Source organism: Podospora pseudopauciseta, chromosome 1 (assembly GCF_035222475.1).
Source record: "Podospora pseudopauciseta strain CBS 411.78 chromosome 1, whole genome shotgun sequence".
Lineage (NCBI taxonomy): Eukaryota > Fungi > Ascomycota > Sordariomycetes > Sordariales > Podosporaceae > Podospora > Podospora pseudopauciseta.
In genome coordinates this window covers 1,182,151-1,204,652 of record NC_085892.1, presented here as the reverse complement: position 1 = coordinate 1,204,652, position 22,502 = coordinate 1,182,151, and the positions used below count along the sequence as shown (strand labels likewise).

The window sequence follows — 22,502 nt, the reverse complement described above, 5'->3', positions numbered from 1 at the left end:
ACAATTGGATTTTGGATCAAGCAGAGCATACACTGTTTTTTTTTTTTTTTTTTTTTTTTTTTTTTTTTTTTTTTTTTTTTTGTTTTTTTTTTTTTCGTTGTTACATATGTATCCTAAAAACACATTGAAAACCACGATATTTGATAGCTACCCGTTCAAGTCAATACGAAACAAAGTCCTGGCGTAAACACACACCTCAAACTGCTGTACAGCCAGCTCTTCAGAACGACAAAATCTTCTTCGCTTCCTTCAAGTCCTTGATCTTGCGAGCCAAGTTAGCCCGCTGCTCCTTGACACTCGACGACTCCCCAGCAATCGCATCGAGTTGCTCGGCACCAAGCCCAATCACCCAATCCTGGGTGAAGACCCTGAGCGGAGTGTTGGAGCCAAAAAGCAGGTGGGACTGAACAACCTGAGTCCAGACGTTGTCGACAAACCGTTTCCGAGCAACGTCGTAGTACGAGCTTAGGCCGTCGTGGAGCTGCTCGGCCACATCTTGTATGTTGGATTTGTCTCTAGTCGAGCTGCGAACTTGGCCGATGGTGACGGTGGCGTTGTCTCCGCCCGCTTGTTCTGCCTCCTGCAGTGTCGCGAGAATGTGGGAAGCTGCTCTGTCCGCGTGAGCCTCTTGACGGGTCCTGTTGAAGTGCTTGTTGAGCGTGTAAGGATTGAACTCACGCTCAACGGAGAGGAGGTACTCGAGAAAACCAGTCGCTTTCTTGTATCGCTCGAGCACCTCCTCTTGGATGCATGACCACAAGGTATCCCGAAGCGTGCTATCGGGGCACACGATGCTGAGCGTGTCTGTGATGAAGCGCTGGACGATCATGATCGCGCGGCTGGTAAAAGCGCGACTTATGATGGGCCATTTACTGGATTGCTCTCTCCATGCACTTGCCTGCACCGCGTTGGTGTAATGACCAAGCTCCATGCCGCGTGATCGTACATAAAGATTTGTTATCCAGTCCATGATACCATCTTCTGGATCCCGAACTTCGTAACTGTCACTGATGATGCCGTCGAGCTCGGGAAACTCCTCCGGGTCAAGATCACGAGTTGCGGCCCTCAGAATCCTCTTTGCATTCGCGGCAGGCGATGTCTGGTTGGGATTCATGGGCAGAACATCCTCATCAACGACTTCGTCGTAGTCATCGTCATAGTCGTCGGTGTCGGAGTCTTCGTTCTCATAGTATCGGAATGCAGCCTTTGCTTCAAACTCGCGACTGAAATCTTCGGCAAGGAAAGCCATGAGGGTGGCGAGTTTGAGATGGAAGGACGCCTCGAATGCCGGGTCATGATGATAGCGAGCCTCCAGGCTCGCCTTTGTCAGCTCCTGGAACTTGTCTGCGATGTGGCTCAAGAATATCCGCTGTTCGGTATCAGTGCCACGAGCGGGACCGAGTCCATCTCTCTCCTTTTCCGCGCGACTGAGCATCTCGCCGATATCCCTCCTCAACTTGGGAAATTCACGCTTCGCCATCTCGCCCAGCAGTTCACCCAGTTTTGTCTTGAGTGCGCGAACACCAACTCTCCCCCTGTCAAGGCGACGCCAGGGGTCTTCGTTGAACATTTGTTCGCGGGACTCATAGCCAGAGTCGTCTTGATCTGCGCCACGACTCCTCACGACATAATAGCCCAAAGTCAGCTGCTTCCTTTTGTTCTCGACGATGCTGCAAATCGTATCTTTGCCGCTGGCCTCGGGTACCAAATCTGGCTTTGTAAGAATACCGAGGGTCCGTTCGCCCTTCTTGTCGTACTCCTCCGCGAGAGTCAGAATCTCCTGGTTAGCGATATCGATGTTGCAAGGCAAGACAGCCAGGATGATGGTCCGGTTATCTTGAATGTAGTTGGTGACCATATTCCGAACCAACAAGATGTCCTGTTTGGTAGTGACGCCCTCAGTTGGGTTACGAAAGATACCGGGAACGTCAATGACGGTCAAATAGTCTTCCTTGGGACCGCAGATCTCGATCTTGAGGATGTCCTCACTAAAGACGGTTCCGCCTTTGGCAGATGAGCTCATTCGAATGCCCATTCTGGCGTTGACCTGGATAATTTGTTAACACACCGAGTGGCTCGTATGAGGTACGGTAAGCTTACCTCTTGCAAAATTGCCGGAAATTTGGCGCGCAAATCCTCACCAGACAGGGCACTGCCATGGTACGCCTCGACATGGCTTTTGTGTTCATCGGATGAATTCGGACCAGGAATTATAGTGATGTTGACATGAGTTGAATGATCGCGGCGTTGGGTGATTTGAGTGGCGTAACGCGTGCAGAGTTCAACATCACGCGGGAACGGAATTCCAGTCAAACTCTCCAGAAGAGATGATTTGCCAGAGCTCTGGTCACCCACAACAACGAGCTTATCGACATGTCAGCTTCGCCATGCCGAACAAACTGAAGGGGGCATACGTACCTGGGGCAGAGGGACATGCTGGCCGATATTCCTCTCGCGGAGCTGGTCGATTTTGCGAAGGAGGCTCGGACTAGCAAGCAGGTTGTCTTGGGGAGTGTTTTCCTGTTTCATGGTGAATGATTGGGATAAAGTTGGTCAAGCCAAAGACAAAGGGGCACTTGTTTGAGGCGAGAAGTGCGTTGCTGCCTGCCTTGTCGAACGGTGGGTTGGATCTGAAAGCTTCGGGTCGTGGTCAAGAAGGGCGCGATTTTCCCATCATATATAGCCGTAAAACACTTCAAGAGTCACGCCTCAGGATAGAATTTCCTTTGAGAAGTCCATGGATGTATTGGTGACATTTCCGTTTGAGATAGACCTCTACCGTCATGACAGATCCCGTGCGCGCTCTGGAGGGCCATACCGGTCCCGATGTACCTAGACTTTGCAAAAGTCAAAGAATAGTGATAAAAACATGTGACATTGAGTAGGATATCTGCATAAAGGAAGAGCAAACGGATGGGCAGAGTGAAGCGAGGCAGACATGGATAGAGACGAGGCTCTGTTTGCACGATATGAGCAGTTTTGATTTGCTGAGCTGGGGGCATATCGGAAAGCGGCCGCTGTAGGCCTCAATGTTGAGATGGGCAAACACCAGACCCCTCATTGCATTGGTCCTAAAGCCGGTGATAACTAAGGCCGACATCTGCCTTTGCCGGCGGACTGTAGGCCTCACCCAGAAGCCTCGAGTTTGGATGCTATTCAAGTCGGTGAAGACACATGGGACAAGGAGCAAAGAGTCTGCACCGAGCCATTTCTCACCACTACCACAGAATGCTAGGACGATGCCAATTGAGACATTGCGAACAAAGGCACACAGCGAATACTTGTTGTTGTTTACGTAGAGTGAGACTTGGGTGCGAATGACGCTGTGGTGGGTGCAAGGATTAAAGAGTAAGAAATTTGGTTCAAGTCTGGGTTAAATCAAAATTGACTACAATTCCACGGTGATGGTCTAGTTATATACCGGTTGCTTTCCTGTCTAAAAATGGCAGGCACGCCGGGATGTCTTCCGGACCGGAAGAAGCTACCGACACGGAGGAGGTCAAGCATCGGCGTGGTCGGGTGTCTCAACGGCCGATAAAGTGGGGCGCTAGCTACCCCTGTTCCCAAGCTGCGTGCCAAATTGGCAAACCCACAACGCCCAAACTGCCAGCCCGGTGTCAGCGGGGCATCACTGGGTTCATTTACCTTGACGGGTTCCTGACCAACCCCCATCCCGGCGCGCAACTGACTGCACGAAGAGCGATGCACCGATACTATTCCAATGTCTGCTTTCTCCAATGGCGCCGCTACGACGACCAAAATGTCTGCCACCGCGTCTCCTAATCCCGCCCTAACCGGCTTCCCAACCCTCAACACACCAAAACCAACCACCAATCCCGCCAACACTAACCCATCCACCGTAATCCAAAATGCCACCTCCCCGGTCGAGATCCGCGCTGCCCTCGCGGCACTTCACACCCGCGAATCCTCCCTCACAGACCGTCTAACAAACTTGCTTTCCTCTCAAGCAGACCTCACCCGCTCCCTCTCCCGCCTCGACAACCTCCGCGCCGGGCTCGGCGCCCAGGTGATCGCCTCCCGCGGCATAAGCAACAGCATGCTCGCCTCAGCCTCAGAAACCGCCTCTCACCTCTCCAGCCGGGTCCGCACCCTCGATTTGGAGAAATCTCGGGTGGAAGACACGTTGCGCGTGGTGGAACAGGTTGCCGAGCTGAAAGCATGTGTCGCAGGCGTGGTGGGTAGCATGGGCGCCCCTCAGGACTGGGAGGCGGCAGCTGGATACATTGCGCGGGCTTCCAAGGTGCCTGAGGAGATTGTCCGAGGAGGCTTCGCAGCTGCAGTGGTGCCGACTGTCGAGGTGCCTGACCCCCCTTGGGTTACCCTCGAGTCGGCAAGGGAGAGCTTGTGTAACTTGTTCTTGAGAGAGTTCAGGAAGGCTGCCGAGGATGGGGATGGTGCAAGGGTGACAAGGTTTTTCAAGCTATTCCCCCTGATTGGGAGGGGTGATGTTGGGCTGGATGTGTATGGGCAGTATGTCTGTCAGGGTGTTGCGGGTACGGCCAGGACGGTGCTCAAGGAAGGCGCTTCTACGGTTGGTGGGCAAGGAAGAAAGGATGGCTTCTTTTTTGCCAATGCCCTCACAAGGTTGTTCGAACACATTGCCCATATTGTGGATGGGCATGGGGCCCTGGTGGAAAAACATTACGGAACCGGGAAGATGGTCAAGGTTATCGAAAGGCTCCAGATGGAGGCAGATGTGCAGGGAGGCATCATCCTGGATTCTTGGAGCGATGAAAGGACCGTGGATAGGAGGTTGACTGATGTCAGAAGTTATCCCTTTTCGTTCCTCGTTCAGAGCTTCGTTTCTCAACCAAATAGAGGCTTCGGAGGAACACCACGAGTAAACTCGCCTGCTGTTGGCGGCACCAATGACGGACGCCAGAGCGAGGATGAGGGGGTGGACATGAAGGAAGTAGACGCCTTGCTGAGCGAGATCGCCGTAATGCTTGGAAGGTGGTCTCTGTATTCTCGTTTCCTCGCTGGAAAGTGCAGGGTACGTCTTATTATGAGTCTCATGGTAGTGGGATACTGACAACGCCAGGAACCGGAGTCACCGGACGATGCGCCACTCACTATGCCCGAGGTCCTCACCAAGTCTAACCTGGGTCGAAAGGTCTCTGGGAAGCTAGTATCACCCTACAATGAGCTCACCAAATTCTTTTTTCGGCGGTCTGTCGAAAAGGCCTTTCAACTGGACGAGTTCCCTAGCGGACTTACGCTTAGACAAAACAAGGCGATCGAAAGCAACCCACCGTTCATCATCTCCGCTGTTGACGACGTGATGTACATCGCCAAAACCGTCATCGAAAAGTCCATCTCCACCTCCCAGAAAGATGTCGTCAAGGAGGTCATCCCCACGATCCAAGCTCTTCTCGGTACCGACTTTGTCGGCCTGATCCAGCGCAAGATGCGGGATGAATACCTGCCCAAACCCAACGTCCAAGGCGGTTTCCCCCCAGAAGACAAGATCATCGCCTTCATCGTCTTAATCAACAGTCTCGACGTGGCAAACGAGTACTTGGAACGGATCGTATCCGGGATACTGGGACATCCAGAAAACCCACCCGCAGACTCCCAGCAGCCGTCATCAGTACTAACCGCCACCTTCCCCTTTGCCAGCGACGCCAAGGAAATCGTCACCCGCCTCCAGAACCTCAAAACCTCGTTCCACCTCAAATCCAGCGAGCTCATCAAGGCGGGCATCGAAGCCCTGTTTAGCGAGGTAGTTTATGCTCGTCTCCGGCCTGTCATCACCTCCACCTTCAGCGACGCAGATTACACCATCTCCACCGAGGAAGAACTTACCGAGCTCGCCGCGCAGTCAGATAAGACACTGGAGGAATACCTCGAACAGGTTCCGCTGACATTTGAGCTCGGATGGGATGCGCTGATGAAGCCCATCTCACGTTTGTTGACACCAAGGACGTACAGCCAGCTCATGGACAAGACTGCTGGGTATTTGGCGCAAAAGGTGCTGGAGAAGAGGGTGTGGAGTTATGCCAAGGCTGGTAGGGCGCTGAGCGCGTATGGTGCCATCAGACTGGAAAGGGACGTCAACGGTATCATTGGCGTGGTGTCCAAGGGTAATTACGGAGTGAGAGAGGTGTTTGGCAAGGTTGGGCAGATCTTGATGGTGGCGAACATGGAGGAGGAGGAGTGGGAGGAGTTGGTTGCTGAGGAGGAGGAGGGGATAGATGGGGGGATGGTGTGGGTTTTGACTGAGGAGGAGAAGTTGAGGGCGAGAGATATTGTGAGGGAGGAGTGATGCAGTCACAAGTAATTGGGCGTTCTGATAAAGGCTGAGCGGTAGGGATGTTTTTGACTGTTTTATATACTGTTTAGACAAAATTTTGGGTGGCAGGCTTCTCTTCTTAAAATATGTAGAGCGTGCTTGGAATTTTGGAGATGAATTTCTGGAAGGTGTGATGTTTGTTGTATTGTTCCTGCTTGCTGCGCACAGAGGATATGCTTGCCCCGCATTCTGATGGGATATCTCTCGACTTCCAACGGTTTTCAGCCGCCGTCCTCATCCTCCTTATGTGAAACACCTTGTTTGTATTCTTGTAACCTACTGAATTGCTACTACGAGATCCAGCTTAGTCTGTAACATCCATTCTGCGGTACATATCACCACCTCATCTTATATAACAACAATGTCATCCCTCAACCCTCTCAAAACCCCCGACGACCACCTCCGCCGCTGCTGGCGCCAACAATCCTGCTCACCCTGCCTCTCAGAGAACGCCTGCTCCTGGTGTCCCTTCGTATGTTTCCCTCCACCCCCCTCCTTCTCCCACCCCTTTGCTCACCCACCCACCCGCCAGACCCAATCCTGCACCCCCAACACCCACCCCCTCCCCCTCCTGGCCCCCATCTCCCAACCTGACATCTGCCCCCACTGGTCCGAACGCTGGGAGGTCCGCACCCAGCCCCTCGGCTGCAACATCTCAGCCATCACCGCCCTCTCCATCCTCCTCTCCATCCTCTCCACCATCCTCCTCGGCCTCCTAGTCTGGACCACCACCGTCGCCTACCGCCGCCTCCGCCGAGCCCAATGGGACTGGACCCGCGCCTCCATCCCCTTCAACCAACCGCAGTTCTGGACAAAATGGCACAGCACCAGTGGCCGATCACGTTGGGCCTCATCAGCAGCACCATCATCATCATCATCACCAGAAGAAGAACAACAACCGCTGCTAAACTCCCAGTAGGATAACGTATATCGCGGATGATAAAAACTTTCTCTCTTATTGCATTGTAAATATGGAAACAAGAACTAGCCAGAGCTAACAGGCGGAATAATCGCCACCTCATCCCCCTCCTGAATAATCACATCATCCTCCCCTTCCTCAGGCACATCCACATACGCCAGGTTAATCGTCACAAGACTATGCCCCAAAACCCCCTCTCTGATACCCTTGTACCTCTCCTCCAACACGTCACCCAGTTTCCTGAGCGAGAGCGGCGCGGGAAGCGACTCGACGTTCTTGCCCGTGAAGGAGGTTGCGGTGGCAAAGTAGAGGATGGTGAAGTTCCCCGGGGCGGCGGGCTTGGGGGTAGCAGACATGATCAACTACCTACTAGACTTTCTTACAATGTTAGCTTCTTGACAACAAAATAAGAAACCGTCAACAACAAAACATCATGGTGGGGTTATTGTCAGAGATCTTGGTGATAAATTGATACAGCATACTGAGACTCAGATAATACATGCATTTTTGTTCATCATGATAACCCACTAAACCGATGTGTTTGTTGTTGAGGAGGTGAAGAGGGAGAAAAAACATACCAAAGTAGAGTGGTGATGATGGTTGAGGGAGGGGAAGAAGAAAACTGCCCCTCTTCATCAAAAGATTTCGAGAAAAAATCTTTGAACAGCTAGCTGCTGCTGCTCCATCACGTGCGATGAGCTTCCATGGCGATGTTCGAGACCGTTCCCCTGGCTCTCGGAGAGCTCTCAATCCATTGCAATCAGCGTGCGATGCGAGATGGGCAGCTTGCGACACTGCCTCTTGAACAATTGCTTTTTTGGGGATGTGAATGAAGGAAAAGTTTGAAGCTCAAGGGAAGCTCTTGGAGAAATTTATGCTTTGAGCAGGGAGAGCTTGGTGGAGTTTGATTGGCTGAATGGAGACCCATACATAGCGGGCATTCGGCCCCCGCTTGCCGAAGGTCTGAGCTCCACTCACCCGACCCTATCACGGTCAGCACTGATATCTGTAGCTCGGATGATAAACAAACAGCATGGATGTGTCATAAGCATGGGTATCACTATGGCATAATGCTCGCTCAAGACAATTTAGACATTTTACCCTCCAAGTCCTTCACCCACTCCGAGATCACCCCCATATTCTTCTCCCTCAAGGCACTCGCATCGTTGATTATAACCTCCAACTTTTCCAACCCTTCCCTCCATTGCTGAATATCTGTGGCCATCTCGGCCTGCTTTTGCTCCAGCTGGGCCAAGGTGTCAGATGCCGTTGCGGCATCTGCGTGAATCATCCTCAACGACCTGAGGCGGTCCAGCAGGGGTGGAAGCAGAGGGCTCAAATTTTCGATGGTCGGAATCATACTGTAAAGAGCATTGACTTTCGCAATCTGCTCCGAGTCTTCGGGTGTGGCGCCTTCGCCAGATGGTGCCGCTCCCGCAGATGCCAAAGCCTCCTGAGCTTGTTTGGCGTTTCTACGGGCCTTCTCCAGATTCTCCGCCTCCTGTGTCAAGGTCCTGACCCTCCTGCTGATGGCATCCAGAGTGGGTGTCGAGGCTTCAGACAATGTTGAAATCTGCTTGTGAAGGTTCTCAACCAGGGGAATAATAGCTCGGGGAAGACCATTCGAGTCAAATTCCGGCATGGCTGCTGAGCCAACACCCAATGCCTTCTCCAAGAACACAAGCCGGCGGTCAAAGTCGGCTGCTTTAGCCAAAGCATGCGTTTGTTCGTAGTCCGGGGCATAGGTGATAGTATAGCTCGCAGTACCCTTGATTTCTCCTGCTGGCTGCTCGCCAGCACTGGTGATCCGGGGGGTCGATGTAGCAACCGGTCGAGGAGCCAGCGGCTCGCCAAGTCTAGCCATCTCATCCAGAGTTTTGCTCAGAGACTCAATCTCCTGCTCTTGAACACCAGTCTCGTCCGTAGTTTCGTCCGCTGCTGCCTTCTGTTTGCCGTACTCCTCCTTTGCCTCCTCAATTTCGCGCCTCAAACGCGCAATCTTGCGCGCCAAACTTCCAGCATCGTCCTCGTCGCTCAAGTCGCCCAGCTCTTCGGTTCCATCATCCAACACGCGGTGTCGTCTGCTGGACGCCTTGTATGACTTTCGCTTGCCATTGACACGGTCTGAAAAGTCAACTCCTGAGGGATCCACGGCAGCCGGCATGAACTTTGACCGAGCTTGGTCTATCCGGAGTCTGGATCGAGAGATGGCGGCGGCATCGTCGTCATCGTCATACTCATTGTCAGAGGCTGATCGCACGGTTGTGGGCTTTATATACCGTCAGCACTTGGATTCCACGAATTCCCCAATATCCAGCAACTCACGGGAATGGTAGAAGTATCATCAGTAAGCTCGGGGGTTTCGTAAATATCGGGTGCGGAATCCTGGCGTTTTGATGTTCAGTTAGTTTGGCCGGCTTGCTTGTGGCGGGCGGTGGCTGAGTTACCAAGTCTGGAAGTGCCGCATATTTCCTGCTGGAAGCCATTGTGCTAGTCTGTCATTCCCTTTACTGTCGGACTTTCTGGGCGCTGTTGGCTGTTCTAATTGCACTCTGGGAGCAACCGCTTCGTATGGTTGTTGACAGTGGATGTTGGGACGTCAAACAAACGGTTTCCCGCCTGGGCTTAGCTGGCGGTGGACAGGGGGGCTGGTGGGGCCCGATATGGTGGAACGCTGTGGGCCGGCGAACTTAAGATCCCTGCACGACGCGCTCCCAAGTCGCAGCTTGCAGAGAGCGTCTTTGATAATTTCTACAAGTGAAATCTACCAGGGTCTCCGCCAAAAACTGCTGCTGCCTATATGTCGCTGGGTCGTTCCAGGATCAGTTTCAAGCGAGAAGCATTTCGAAAATCGTTTCTAGAAAATATTCCTATTTACTTCAGCCTGTGTGTAAGTGGTCTCCCACCATTTCTCAGGCACGCTTTGTGGGTGCTTTGTAGGTGTTGACCTATTTCAGAAGTTCTCTTTGACATGGCATCTAATCGCAGACCAGGATGATATCACGCCCTGTGGCGGAAGACACTTGTGAACAAATCACATCTGGAGCAAAATTCTAAAATACCGAACTTTCAGTTTAACGTCAGGGCTGCGGTGCGAGATGGTTACCAATCCTGGGAAGCCGAAGGTCAGGGTTCCCTGGGGTCTTAGGAGCCGCACAGTTGGCTTGTCAAAAAGTGGCCAGCCGCTTCTCCAATTTTTGAACGGTCAGCCTATATCTCAAACTTCGCAGGAATCTACAGCCAGACGCTTGCCGGATAGCCCACCGACACCACACCGAGGTAACGAAAGGGATTCCTTGATGCTCCCGGCTCCTCTCTCATCCCCCCAAAGGGGCTCTGATGTCGAAGAACCCCCTCATGATCCAGGAGCAATCACTAGTTCTCCAGTAGGCCAGTTTGCTCTAGACTCGCCAATACCAAGTCCCCCGAAGCCCCCAGAGAACTCCTACCAAGCAAACGCTCGGCGAAGTAAAACTGCTAGGAAGGCAACGGAGTCCATAGATAGCTCTGACGACGATGGCAACGACAGGATAAGGAGAGGCCATATTCGTCCTGCCACCTTCCGAACGCTCGCTCAGGACGCCTCGGCAGCTGTTTTGGTATTCAGTGACTCTAAGATAGTCATCCCGAACTCAGGAGCAGCACCTAAGCCCAAAGACGATGTCAGAACAGTAGGAGAGACTACCGAGAAGCCAATATTTGACCAACCTAACCCCAGAAAGAACCAGAGGACATATGGCGGAAGGAAACACGGCGACGGTGGATCAGGGGTATTTAAGAAGCGAGACCGCACCTCGACGTCTCAACGTGAGTCTAAGAGGCACAAGAGTTCCCAAGATGACGAAAATCACGACTCCAATCACTCAGGTGATGAGAACAAAGCCTTGCCTGAGGCTCTTCCAGCCCCTGGCTCCAGCCCAGGACCCCCTACGATTTCTACTCCACATCACCTGGGCAGTTCTCCTTCGAAACCACGAGGCAGCCTCCCCAACAGAATATCAACGCTAGACGAAACACCGGAATCAGCTACACAACTCCCAGTACATGGAATACCGGATCTCCTCGACAGCCCACTCAGAGCAGACATCGACTGGACCACAACCCCAACAGCAGCCACAAACAGAGGCAGGACACGGGAAAATGACAACAACCACCTCAGCCGATCCTCACCAGTCACATACCAGTTTTCCCAGCCAGGATCCCCGCTATCGGATGCCCCTTCCTCGCCAATAGAACTCACTCCGATCCTCAAACCGTCCGTCTGCCCCCTTTGCAAAGGAGAAGTCGACCGCGACCTCCTTGCCAAATACGAAAAGACCAACCCAAATCGCACCGTCCAGTCCATGCACATATTCTGCACCGGACACAGGAAAGACACCGCGAGAGAAGCCTGGGAGTTGAATGGCTATCCAGACATTGACTGGCGGAAGCTCAACCACCGGATTGAGAAGCTCTATCCTTTTATTCGGTCTATCCTGAAGGGGAAGCAGGAGTCGCACTACGCTGCGCGGTTTCGGGAAAGTATCAAGGGAGGAAAAAACAAGACGTTGCGGACGTCGAATGAGAACTTGACGCCGGGGTATTATGGGATCAGGGGGCTACGGCAGATGTCGGAGAATTTGATTCACGAGTTTTCTTCGGTGTTGAGGAAGAGGGCGTTGGAGGATGGCTTGATTGGTGCGAGAGGGTATACGGCCTATCTGCAGGCTGTGTTGGTGCCGGAGTTGGCGACGAGGTTGGTGATGGATGATATGAAGGTTGGAGAGGAGGAGGCGAGGGAGATATTGGAGGGGAGCAGCTGGGTGGGGGACATGTTGAATGATGAGGTTGCTGATGTGGTTTTTGAGAGTGATTCGGAGGAGAGTGATTAGGTGGATGTGTGGTAGGATGAAGTGGTCCAAGTGTTTCTTTGCATGTATGGAAGACGGCGATGTTGCTGGTAATTGTGTTTGGTGTTGTTGGGCTGGCTGTTGTATCACGTGTATCACCATTCTCTGGGAGAGGGATTTCACTATGTCGAGATATCATTGCATTATTTTCTTATTTGCTTCATAGCACTTACATCGATCGATATATCAGCTCAAAGCTTTACTGCTCTCATACGCCTCAGCACATAATCATGCCTGATGACATGCTTCCATTAATCCATTTCCAAGCTACCCACCCACCTATCCTTTTACCAAAGCACTGACCATATAAAACATCAGACGAAAAGCAGGAGTTTCAACGCACACTCCTCCCTCGGCTGGAGAAGCACTGGGAGTGTGTTTCGCGCACGCACAAAAAACATTCCATTATTGTTTGTTTCAGTGCTTTTCGACGTTTCAGGTGGTTCGGAAGTAGAGTACACAACGAACCGAAACAACCGAGGTGGGGTTGGGTTGGGTTGGGGAAACAAGACTTCTTGTTTGTCAATCTGTTACCAGAGATCATATATTTTTGGATATGATGAATGGAATGTGGATATATCAGATGTGTCAGCGGCGGTAGTGTGGCCTGTCGGTTGTTAATGTGATATGTATGTAGTCTTATTTTATGCATTGCATTTCTTCAAGAGCTTTGCTTGCATGCTGTAAGTGAGCAAATGAACGGTGGGCGACACCGCTTTTTTCTCATGTATTTTCGATATGCTCATCTTTGCATTATCTGCTTTTGGCATATCGAGAATGTATTGTTCTTACCTCTCGCGACAAGATACCCCCCCATCAGCCATCAAAAAAACGTTTACCTTATTCATGATATCTAGTAGCCTTACCTCGTCTACTGTAACAACCCAACCCCTCCATTAGTGTCCCTGATGCAATGCACTTGACTGAAAAAACCTCTCCGGGTGGGATGGAGGGGTAGGGGGATCTTCAGGGGTCCTGTTCAGAGTTGATCCCCTTACCTTACCCCACCAAACCCAACGTGGCTTACTGGGAACTACCTAGCGTCCGGCACTGAGCTACCACTCCCCGCCGAGCAAAGAAAGCCGACAATAATGCGCCGATGCTAGCCCTGTTTCCCGCTCCCGTTTTATCCGTCGTTGTGTCGCCCGGAATGCCTCCGGTTCCGCGCCCAAAGTTCCGAGAGACGTTTTTGCCGTTACTGACATCCGCGTTGGGATATCTTGGCTGCTTTAGAGGCTTAAAGGTGAGGGGTTGACGGAGCGTGCTCTAAGCACAGTGCGGGGTGAGCTTTGATATCAAATCAAGAGCTGGAGCTTGACTCATTACAAAAGAGCCACATGACGGTACGCCCAGGGGCCCGAGAAGGAAGGAATTATCTCCTCGGCTTTTGGTAATGGGAAGAAGAGCTTCCGAGAGGATATAAAGAGCCCCTAGCTGAGATCCCAGAGACTGGTGGGGTGTCTCAGCGATCGGGGGCTCAAACATGGATTCATTGTTCTCAAATCGATCTGGGGACCGGGGCGGGCGCGGCACCTTGGGAAGTGCGGTGCCATGGGCGCAATAAGGGTCCAGATGTGCCTGTCCAAGGTATCGAGAAAGTGGGAGTGTGGCGGTCTGAGAGTTTGTGTGGCTGGTGAACGACGAAGATTGATTGTGCCTTTTGGTTATAGCTAGGCCCAAATGGGAACCGAGAACAGGTTCTCTGACAGCAGGCTCTTGTCCGATGCAAGTGGTGAGGTGACCGAGATGGCCATCCCGTACTCTTCCGTATATCAAAACCAGCCTTCTGACCAATATCTCTCAGAAATCCCGACTTTGACCGACATTCCAGATCTGCGATTTGGGGTTAGGTATTTTTACCATTGCAGGAGGCGCCAGAAGCGCCTTGGCAGATGGGCAGCCGGGAAATGCACAGTCCAGATGCGCTTGGCTATTTCTGTATGAGGCTGTTGGGTCCCAAATTGCGTTGCTCGTCAGTTGATGCCGTCTAACGATGCGCAATTTTCCCTCGCATTTAAATTAAAATAAATCATCTTGTTATCTCGCAGGGCTGGACGCGTGGCAGCAATTACCTCAGACCAGGGCTTGCTCTTGTTTGGTTGAAGGGATTCAGGGTTGAGTTGACTGCCCGGGGCCATGTTCCGCGGGTGCAAGTCCGTGCTGGAGGGTGGATTCCCGTCCAGCCTTGAAAGCGCACGGTCTTTTCAGATTTGGTGTATCAATCGAGGTTCGAGATGGTTGTAAACGAAGAGCAGAAGACTCAGTGAGAGATACATATATCACAGGATATAGGCACCGTCAGCAACTTCTAGACCAAGTACTGGTGTACACACTACTGCTCGACTGCTCGATATCGGACAATTGTTGTTGGGAGGTTAGGTAGGTATAACGATTGGCGGAATTCCAATCGGTGTTTGCTGGGCCATATCATTGGAGAGATTTTTGCCATTTGATGTCTCTGATCAGGCCGTTGGTTAGCATAGGTGATGGGATTCAGGGTTCCCCACCCTGCTGATGCTGTGCGCACACAAGAAATGCAGATGGAGCCTCTCCGCACCGCCCGCCCGGACGCACACACAAGCGCGCCCCATGCCACGCTGCTGAGTGCGCCCACAATCCACAGAGGCCCCAGGCCACAGATCCACAGCAGCCGATGCCCACCAGAAGTGCCCGCCTGGGTGGGCGTCTCACTCACACTTTTCGCCTATTCGCACCGTCATCCTCTCGAGACAGGATCCCCAAGAACTGTCCGCCACTACTGAGGTACCTCGCCGAACTGAACCCGTAGGTAGCCTTGATTTCCACACTTGTTGTCCCCGCTCGCATATCCATATACTCGGCACCGCTGTCAGCCATCGCAGCCATAGCATCCACATCCACATCAACACCAACACCTCAGCCCGGCCCATATTCCATCCCCGACGCCGACGACCTGTACTCCTCAAGCGACCGACCCGGCGGGCATGACCTGACAGACTGATAACCCCCGAGACGTGGAATGGCCGTGGTCCGCTAACGGTTGATCGGTTCCCTTGTTCCCGCTCGGCCTGTTGCTGGCGACAATGCCCCGGAATGACGCCAGTTCCCGCTTCAGCTCTATGACGGGCTCCAGCACCGACAGTGCGAGATCCAACATCACTGTGAAGCCGCTCCCCTCTCTCCCTCCATCAGCGTCATCCTCTTCTCCTTTCGCCGCCTCCTCAAACCAAACCAGCAATGCGTCCCGGTCCGGTTCTCATGGCTCGCGCAGGGCTGCCCCCTCGCGCCTCAAGACTGACGAGAACGGCCAATTAAGTCGGTGAGTCCATGTCTCGCACTTGATGCCAGCACGCCGTCTGAAAAGTGAGAGAGCACTGGCCGAGTTGAGACCACGCATCTATCCGAGACCGCCGCCGGCTTGCTCTTTCACTTCTCATCCCTGACCTACTCTACCTCTCTACCTCATCCCGCCTGCTCCCTTTCATTCCCCAAAGTTGCTTCCCTCCCCGCGGTCCCCGGACGAACACGAACTGACGGGTGCCTTCCACAGGTCTTTCAAGGATTCTGATGCCCAAGTCTCGCCGACCTCCACCTCGCGCCTTGCGCTTTCGCCTTCCTCCATCACCTCCAGCAATTCCATTCGCGAACACCGAATGAGCGACCTGGCTGACTACCGACGCGACTTGGCCATCCTCGACCCCGCCGGAGGAAGGGCATCGCGAACTCAACAAAACAACCCGTCCTCTGGCTCTCTAAGTCAGATCGCGCCCTGGATGGCGGCCGCACCGACGCCGGCTAGTTCAGGGCCGTTACCCACTAGCTTTTTCAACGACTCGACAGACAACCTGTCACTTAGCTCGCAAACTTCGCCGGGTCTCCGCAATGCCACAGCGCGACCGTCCCAAACGACGACCGGGAGTACTGAATCCCCAGAAACCTTGTATTTCACCGATGAAAGACGTCCGTCGATTGCGAGCATCACCACAACTGCAAGTAGCCAGGGCTCGAGGGCGAGTGGTGCCAGAGGCGGGATTCGAAAGCTCCAGGGGTTTTTCGGAGAGGAGTTTCCGGGTCGTGATTCCTCCGAGATCAGTCTCTCTCATCCCATCGTGGGGAAAGAGCACCGCTCGCATTCTTACAGCCATGCACGGCCACATCGGGATCGCAACTACTCCAATGCCACAGATCATGGCAGGGACGCATCACCGGCCTCCAGGCCTCGAACACCCGTACCGAAGCCGGAAGTTGTGCCTTTCCTGTATCAGGAAGCTGACGTAGGTTTAAACCCCACATCTGGTCTCGGCATTCTCAAGCTACTACCCTACAACCCCTTCTCATCTTGCTACCCCTACCATTGCACATGTTTCTTTATTTGATCCGTGCAGTCTTTAAACCCACAGCATCTCACTATTATCTTCCGAGTCCGTGTTTACCTTGCGGTTCTTCGTTTACCTAACCATCACATCCTAGGATATCGCGCGCTACGGAGAAGCACCCGTCCGAGACATCCTGAGTGGGCCGGATCGCGAACGCTTCGTCAATGATAGCTCCCAGCAAAACAATCCGCCAAAAACGTCGGGTTCGGGCCGTTCCGGACACTCAATTGGTGTGCATTTGACCGGACATCATCACAGACACAACAAGAGCAACGAGGATCCTCGGTCCCTTCGGCCCTCTGTCAGCCGGGAAGACTCGACGATAAGCGTTCCGAAGGATCGGAACGGCTCCTCCACCATGTACGGCACCCGGTCCCGCGCACAGAGTCCCGCTCCGAGCACAACCGGTAGTTATTGGGGCCACAAGAGCGGTAGTACCGACGGCCAAACCTCACCCGGTCAACCGAAAAAGAGCTTCCTTGGACGGCTTGGAAGAAGGCTCAAAGAAAAGGACGATGCTCCAGATCTGAAGAAACTCGGTCCAGCGTCCCAGTCCTCTTTGCATTCCCGACCCTCCCGACAAGAGCTCTCCAAAGCTGACGGCCAGTTCGCGCGAGGTGCGGACGGGAAATACCAGCCTGATGTTCGGGATGGTATTCGCCCGGATCCTGCCCGTCCAGCTAATGGACCTCAAACGTTCAACAAGTTTTCCCTTTCCAAAAAGGCCCCTAGAAGCAAGACGCAGGATGACCTGGACGAAGCTATTGGCCCCACCGATAAGCAAGATGGCGGCACCATGTTTCACCTCGACACCAATCTTAATAATATGGATGGTATTTTGAGCAAACCGGCGCCGCTCACCCCCATGAACGCTCATGAAATCTTTGACGAGGTCGGCTCAGGCAAGGGATCAATCAGTTACCCGAGTTCCAATGGGGCATGGAATGCACCGGACAGCTGGGCTGTGCTGCGAGATGACGACGCCGGGGCCCAGCTCCCAGACACAGAGGACATTGGAAGCCCGCCGAGGCCGGAGGAAAAGCAACACAACTATTGCATCCGGGTGTTCAGGGCAGATGGCACGTTTGCGACCCTGCAGATGCCACTCCTGACGAGCGTCTCAGAGCTCATCAACCAAATTGTCAAGAAGTCATACTTGCAGGATCCGGATAAATTCAAGCTGGTCTTGAAGAAACATGATCTCTACAAAGTCCTCCAAAGCACCGATCGTCCACTGCTGCTACAAAAACGGCTCTTGGAACAAGTAGGATTCGAAGAGCGTGACAGGATAGAGGACATTGGCCGCGAAGACAACAGCTACTTGTGTCGATTCCTTTTCTACCCCTTCACCGACAACAGCTATGAAGTGATGGATCAAATGGAGTTCCTTCGGTCCCAGAAAAACAACCACATCGACCTATCAGGCCGCAGCCTGTCTGCCATTCCGGTTCAGCTCTATCCAAGGGCGAACGAAATCATCTCTCTCAACTTGTCCAGAAACTTGTCGCTCCAAGTCCCGCGAGATTTCATTTCGGTGTGCCCAAATCTGCGCGACATCAAATTCAACAACAACGAGGCTCGAGCTTTGCCCAAGAGCTTCGGATATGCCAGCAGACTCACCATGTTGGATGCCTCAAACAACCGTCTGGAGAGCTTGGAATCTGCGGCTCTTCACAATCTCACCGGCCTTCTCAAGCTTAACCTGGCGAACAACAAGCTCAAGCAACTACCGAGAGAGTTTGAAGCTTTTGCTGTGCTTCGAACGCTCAACATATCCTCCAACCTCTTGAATAACTTCCCTCCCTTCTTGGCCAAGCTGGAAAATCTTGTGGATCTCGATCTGAGCTTCAACACGATCCAAAGCCTACCAGATAATGTCGGCCAGATGACGAGTCTCGAAAGGCTTGTCATTACCAACAATGAGCTCTCTGGTTCATTGCCCCCGTCTTTCAAGAACTTGCGCAGTCTCCGTGAGCTGGATATCAAGTACAACGCCATCTCTAATATTGACGTGATCTCCCAGCTGCCCAAACTAGAGATTCTTTCGGCCACCCGCAACAACATTTCCCAGTTCAGCGGCACGTTCGAACGGGTCAGAAGCATCAAGCTGAATTGGAATCCCATCACCAAGTTTGAGATCAAAGCCCCGGTTCCTACCCTCAAGGCCCTCAACTTGTCCAACGCCCAGCTTGCAAGTATCGACGAATCGTTCCACAACATGTCCAACTTGGAACGGTTAGAGCTCGACAAGAACTACTTCGTCTCACTGCCCGCTCACATTGGTAATCTTCGAAGGCTCGAGTACTTCAGCATTGCACACAACTCGGTAGGTGAGTTGCCTCCCGAGATCGGATGCCTGACCGAATTGAAGCGGCTGGATGTTCGGGGCAACAATATTCGAAAGCTTCCCATGGAGCTGTGGTGGGCAAACAAGTTGGATTACCTCAACGCATCCTCCAACGTGCTGGAGAATTTTCCAAAACCCGCATCCCGCGCACCCCATCCTCCTGGAGAAACAAACGGCAATACGAGCTTCCCAACTGGCAGAATTGGACCACCAACCGGTGCCCTGTCCCAGACACCAAGCGCCGAGGAGCTCAACGATCTTTCAAGACGTCCAAGTCAGGCTTCGAGTAGCCTGCTCAGCGTTGGGCCATCTCCCGTTCCAGGGGGTGCTGACAGGAAGAGCTCTATGGTGTCTGTTTACGGGAAGGGTGGGCGAAAAACCTCCGTCATCTCCAGATCAACCACACAGAGCAGCACTGCCCTGGCGACGCCGACAGCCAGCTCTAGGAAAGATTCAAGCCATACACAGCGACTAACTAATACCTTTGCCGGATCGCTTCGATACCTATACATGGCTGACAACCAGCTCGACGATGACTGTTTCGATCAGCTGTGTATGCTGGAGAATCTTCGTGTCCTCAATCTTTCCTATAACGACTTGAGCGACATGCCACAGCGTTCCATCAAGTCCTGGCCACAACTGGTCGAGCTGTACCTGTCAGGGAATGAACTTGCAAGTCTGCCTGCCGACGACTTGGAGGAGTACAGCATGTTGCAGACGCTCCACATCAATGGCAACAAGTTCACCAATTTGCCTGCCGACATTTCTCGAGCCAAGAAGCTCACTGTTTTTGACTGTGGCAGCAACTCTCTCAAATACAATATCGCCAATGTGCCGTACGATTGGAATTGGAATCTTAATCCCAATCTTCGGTACCTCAATTTGTCTGGAAACAGACGGCTGGAGATCAAGCAAAGTTCCGTTCCCACGGCAGCTCAGAATCGCGAGCAATACACCGACTTTGGTAGACTAACCAATCTTCGAGTTTTGGGTTTGATGGATGTGACGGTTCTCAACTCTACACTGCCTGATCAAAGCGAGGACCGCCGTGTAAGAACGTCTGGGTCTTTGGCAGGGTACATGCCCTATGGCATGGCCGACACTCTGGGAAGCAAGAACGAACACCTCTCCACCATCGATCTTGTTGTCCCGCGCTTCAACTCGAATGATTCGGAAACTCTTTTGGGTTTATTTGATGGCCAGGCGCTCAGTAGTGGTGGCTCTAAGATCGCCAAGTATCTCCAAGAGAACTTTGGGCATATCTTCTCTCAGGAGTTGAGGGACCTGAAGAATACCGAGAATCCTGCCGACGCGCTGAGACGGTCCTTCCTCTCACTTAACAAGGACCTCATTGCCGCCGGAAACACACACACCGAGGACAGATCTTTGATGGTGCATCGCGGCTCGACGGCCCCTCTTGTCCTCAGCAGAGAGGATCTGAACTCGGGTGGTGTCGCCACAATTGTCTACATTCAGAACCAGGATCTGTATGTCGCCAACGTTGGTGATGTACAGGCAATGATCATCAAATCAGACAGCACCCACGTCATGTTAACAAAGAAGCATGATCCTGCCGACCCCAACGAGCGCACGCGTATTCGAGAAGCCGGCGGGTGGGTATCTCGGAACGGCCGACTCAACGATCTTTTGGAGGTATCACGAGCCTTTGGCTATTTGGACCTGATGCCCGCTGTCCAGTCGGCACCCAATATCGAGAGACATACGATCGGCGAGCATGATGAGATGATCTTGATTGCAACCAGAGAAGTGTGGGAGTATCTTCCAAAAGACGTCCTTGTCGATGTCACCCGTTCGGTGCGCCAGGATCCAATGCGTGCAGCTCAAAAAGTCCGAGATTTGGCCATGGCGTATGGGTGCTCCAACAAGATGACGGTCCAGATGCTGGGCGTTTCCAACCTTAAGGCAAGAAGGGAGCGCTCGCGGCAGCACAAGGGGCAAAGCATGCCAGTGTACGCCTCACTTCAAGACGACGGCGGCTCGTCAACTGGCATGAGGAGAGCCCGAAAGGCAAGGGATGGCCCTCTGGACTCGACGCTTGGACGACTCGATGCAGAGGTGCCTGCTCCCACAGGTCTCATTGCTATTGTTTTCACAGACATCAAGAACTCGACACAACTGTGGGAAACGTATCCTGAAGCCATGAGGACGGCCATCAAGAATCACAATGAGCTTATGCGACGTCAACTGAGGACCATTGGTGGTTTCGAGGTCAAGACAGAAGGTGACGCCTTCATGGTCTCCTTCCCAACTGCTACGTCAGCTCTCTTGTGGTGCTTTGCCGTCCAATGCAAGCTGCTCCACTTGGACTGGCCGGCCGAACTCTACAACTCGGTCAATTGCCAACCAGTGTACGATCGTGATAATAACCTGATCTTCAAGGGTCTGTCGGTGCGCATGGGCATTCACTGGGGCGAGCCTCTCTCAGAGCCTGACCCCGTCACTCGCCGGATGGATTACTATGGCCCGATGGTCAACAAGGCCAGTCGTATCTCGGCCTGTGCGGATGGCGGACAGATTGCCGTGTCTTCTGACTTCATTGCGGAAATTCAACGGTGTCTCGAACACTATCAGGAGCCGACGAGCTCAGCTGTTGACCTCAATGAAGACAGTTTCGCGACCGCCATCCGGAGTGAGCTGCGCAGCTTGAGTGGGCAGGGGTTTGAAGTCAAGGACATGGGCGAGAAGAAGCTAAAGGGCCTGGAAAACCCCGAGTTTATCTACTCACTCTATCCCCATGCACTCTCCGGCAGAATCGAGACCCACAGCAAACACGAGAAGGAGCAAGCCCAGGACCTCAGGGAGATCAGGCCTGCTATCTTGAGCCCCGGGAGCGAGCTTTCGGTTGAACCAGATGACATATGGAGTCTCTGGAGAGTGGCTCTGCGCTTGGAAATGTTGTGCAGTATGTTGGAGGATAATAGCAAAGCGCTTCAGCCACCAGAGACAGGTCTCCTAGACAGGATGAGGCAACGGGGAGGAGAGGTGTCGGAGGACTTTTTGGTCAACTTCCTGGATCATCAGGTTAGCCGGATCGAGGTATGTTTCTTGTCTTGGTTTGAACAAACGTAGTGTTGTATGATGCATGCTAACATTATGCAGACGTGTATCAACACGATATACATGCGTCACCTCGTCTCGCAGAGCAGCACAGGGTCCAATTTTGGCGCGTTGCGGGGACCGATGGACGAGGTTCTCAAGGTGGTTGCCGAGCAGTTCCAGCTGGTAGCTGAGTACAAAGCGCGGTATGGTGACCTCCGTGTTTGAGTTGGCTATGCCTGCCTTGCTGTCCTCGGTTTTTTGATACTTTTTTTTTTTTTTGCTTGCTGTTTTCTACGCACCTTGTCATCCAATACCCCGGAACCTATAAAGTGTGGCTTTTTATTGCTCTTGTTTCTCCTCTCTCCCTTCTTGCAAGGCAGGCGGGCGGTCGTGGTTTCGATGCTGCGTTGGACTTTTGAGTTTCTCTCCAGTCCTGCCATTGCAAAGTCGATTAATCCTCTGATACCTCTACAACACGTATTTACGACACACACATCGTTACGTTATATACCATTAACCAGTATTGTTGCGGCAAACATCGGCAAGGACGGATAATTCTTGGGAGAAGAGGAGAGCCTCTAGAAATCCGTTTGGCTTCAAGTTGGTACTTTAGCATTTT

General features: G+C 52.8%; 7 protein-coding genes across 7 annotated transcripts; 4 read left to right on the top strand and 3 right to left on the bottom strand.

Annotated features, from left to right (window-relative positions):
- Positions 1-70: 70 nt before the first annotated feature.
- On the bottom strand, positions 71-3,373 carry QC763_103090 (uncharacterized protein). Its single transcript, XM_062906869.1, has 3 exons — positions 2,419-3,373; positions 2,101-2,364; positions 71-2,047 (listed from the first exon to the last, which is right to left on the bottom strand). The coding sequence occupies exons 1-3, from the start codon at positions 2,527-2,529 to the stop codon at positions 221-223; spliced, it is 2,202 nt and encodes a 733-aa protein (XP_062769758.1). The 5' UTR covers positions 2,530-3,373; the 3' UTR covers positions 71-220.
- A 213-nt stretch (positions 3,374-3,586) lies between these two features.
- On the top strand, positions 3,587-6,286 carry COG4 (Golgi transport complex subunit 4; the record flags this gene model as incomplete). The annotated part of the gene is made up of 2 exons (XM_062906868.1): positions 3,587-5,014; positions 5,063-6,286. Exons 1-2 carry the CDS (start codon positions 3,722-3,724, stop codon positions 6,284-6,286), a joined length of 2,517 nt encoding a protein of 838 aa, XP_062769757.1. The 5' UTR covers positions 3,587-3,721.
- A 388-nt stretch (positions 6,287-6,674) lies between these two features.
- Positions 6,675-7,711, top strand: QC763_103075 (uncharacterized protein; the record flags this gene model as incomplete). The annotated part of the gene is made up of 2 exons (XM_062906867.1): positions 6,675-6,785; positions 6,846-7,711. The coding sequence occupies 2 exons, from the start codon at positions 6,675-6,677 to the stop codon at positions 7,230-7,232; spliced, it is 498 nt and encodes a 165-aa protein (XP_062769755.1). The 3' UTR covers positions 7,233-7,711.
- On the bottom strand, positions 7,298-7,588 carry QC763_103070 (uncharacterized protein; the record flags this gene model as incomplete). Its single annotated transcript, XM_062906866.1, has 1 exon — positions 7,298-7,588. One exon carries the CDS (start codon positions 7,586-7,588, stop codon positions 7,298-7,300), a length of 291 nt encoding a protein of 96 aa, XP_062769756.1.
- Positions 7,712-8,310: 599 nt separating the features above from the next.
- On the bottom strand, positions 8,311-9,992 carry QC763_103060 (uncharacterized protein; the record flags this gene model as incomplete). Its single annotated transcript, XM_062906865.1, has 3 exons — positions 9,680-9,992; positions 9,558-9,617; positions 8,311-9,501 (listed from the first exon to the last, which is right to left on the bottom strand). The coding sequence occupies exons 1-3, from the start codon at positions 9,716-9,718 to the stop codon at positions 8,311-8,313; spliced, it is 1,290 nt and encodes a 429-aa protein (XP_062769754.1). The 5' UTR covers positions 9,719-9,992.
- Positions 9,993-10,330: 338 nt separating this feature from the next.
- QC763_103050 (uncharacterized protein) lies at positions 10,331-12,103 on the top strand (the record flags this gene model as incomplete). Its single annotated transcript, XM_062906864.1, has 1 exon — positions 10,331-12,103. One exon carries the CDS (start codon positions 10,331-10,333, stop codon positions 12,101-12,103), a length of 1,773 nt encoding a protein of 590 aa, XP_062769753.1.
- A 909-nt stretch (positions 12,104-13,012) lies between these two features.
- QC763_103040 (uncharacterized protein) lies at positions 13,013-22,108 on the top strand (the record flags this gene model as incomplete). The annotated part of the gene is made up of 5 exons (XM_062906863.1): positions 13,013-13,853; positions 13,926-15,419; positions 15,651-16,374; positions 16,571-21,880; positions 21,944-22,108. The coding sequence occupies exons 2-5, from the start codon at positions 15,184-15,186 to the stop codon at positions 22,106-22,108; spliced, it is 6,435 nt and encodes a 2,144-aa protein (XP_062769752.1). The 5' UTR covers positions 13,013-13,853; positions 13,926-15,183.
- Positions 22,109-22,502: the final 394 nt, after the last annotated feature.

Excerpts from the sequence above, each read along its gene's own strand:
- QC763_103090 (XM_062906869.1), bottom strand. The coding sequence starts at position 2,529 with ATGAAACAGGAAAACACTCCCCAAGACAACCTGCTTGCTAGTCCGAGC. Across the intron at positions 2,365-2,418 it reads AGCATGTCCCTCTGCCCCAG|CTCGTTGTTGTGGGTGACCA; the intron begins GTACGTATGCCC and ends CATGTCGATAAG. Across the intron at positions 2,048-2,100 it reads TTCCGGCAATTTTGCAAGAG|GTCAACGCCAGAATGGGCAT; the intron begins GTAAGCTTACCG and ends CAAATTATCCAG.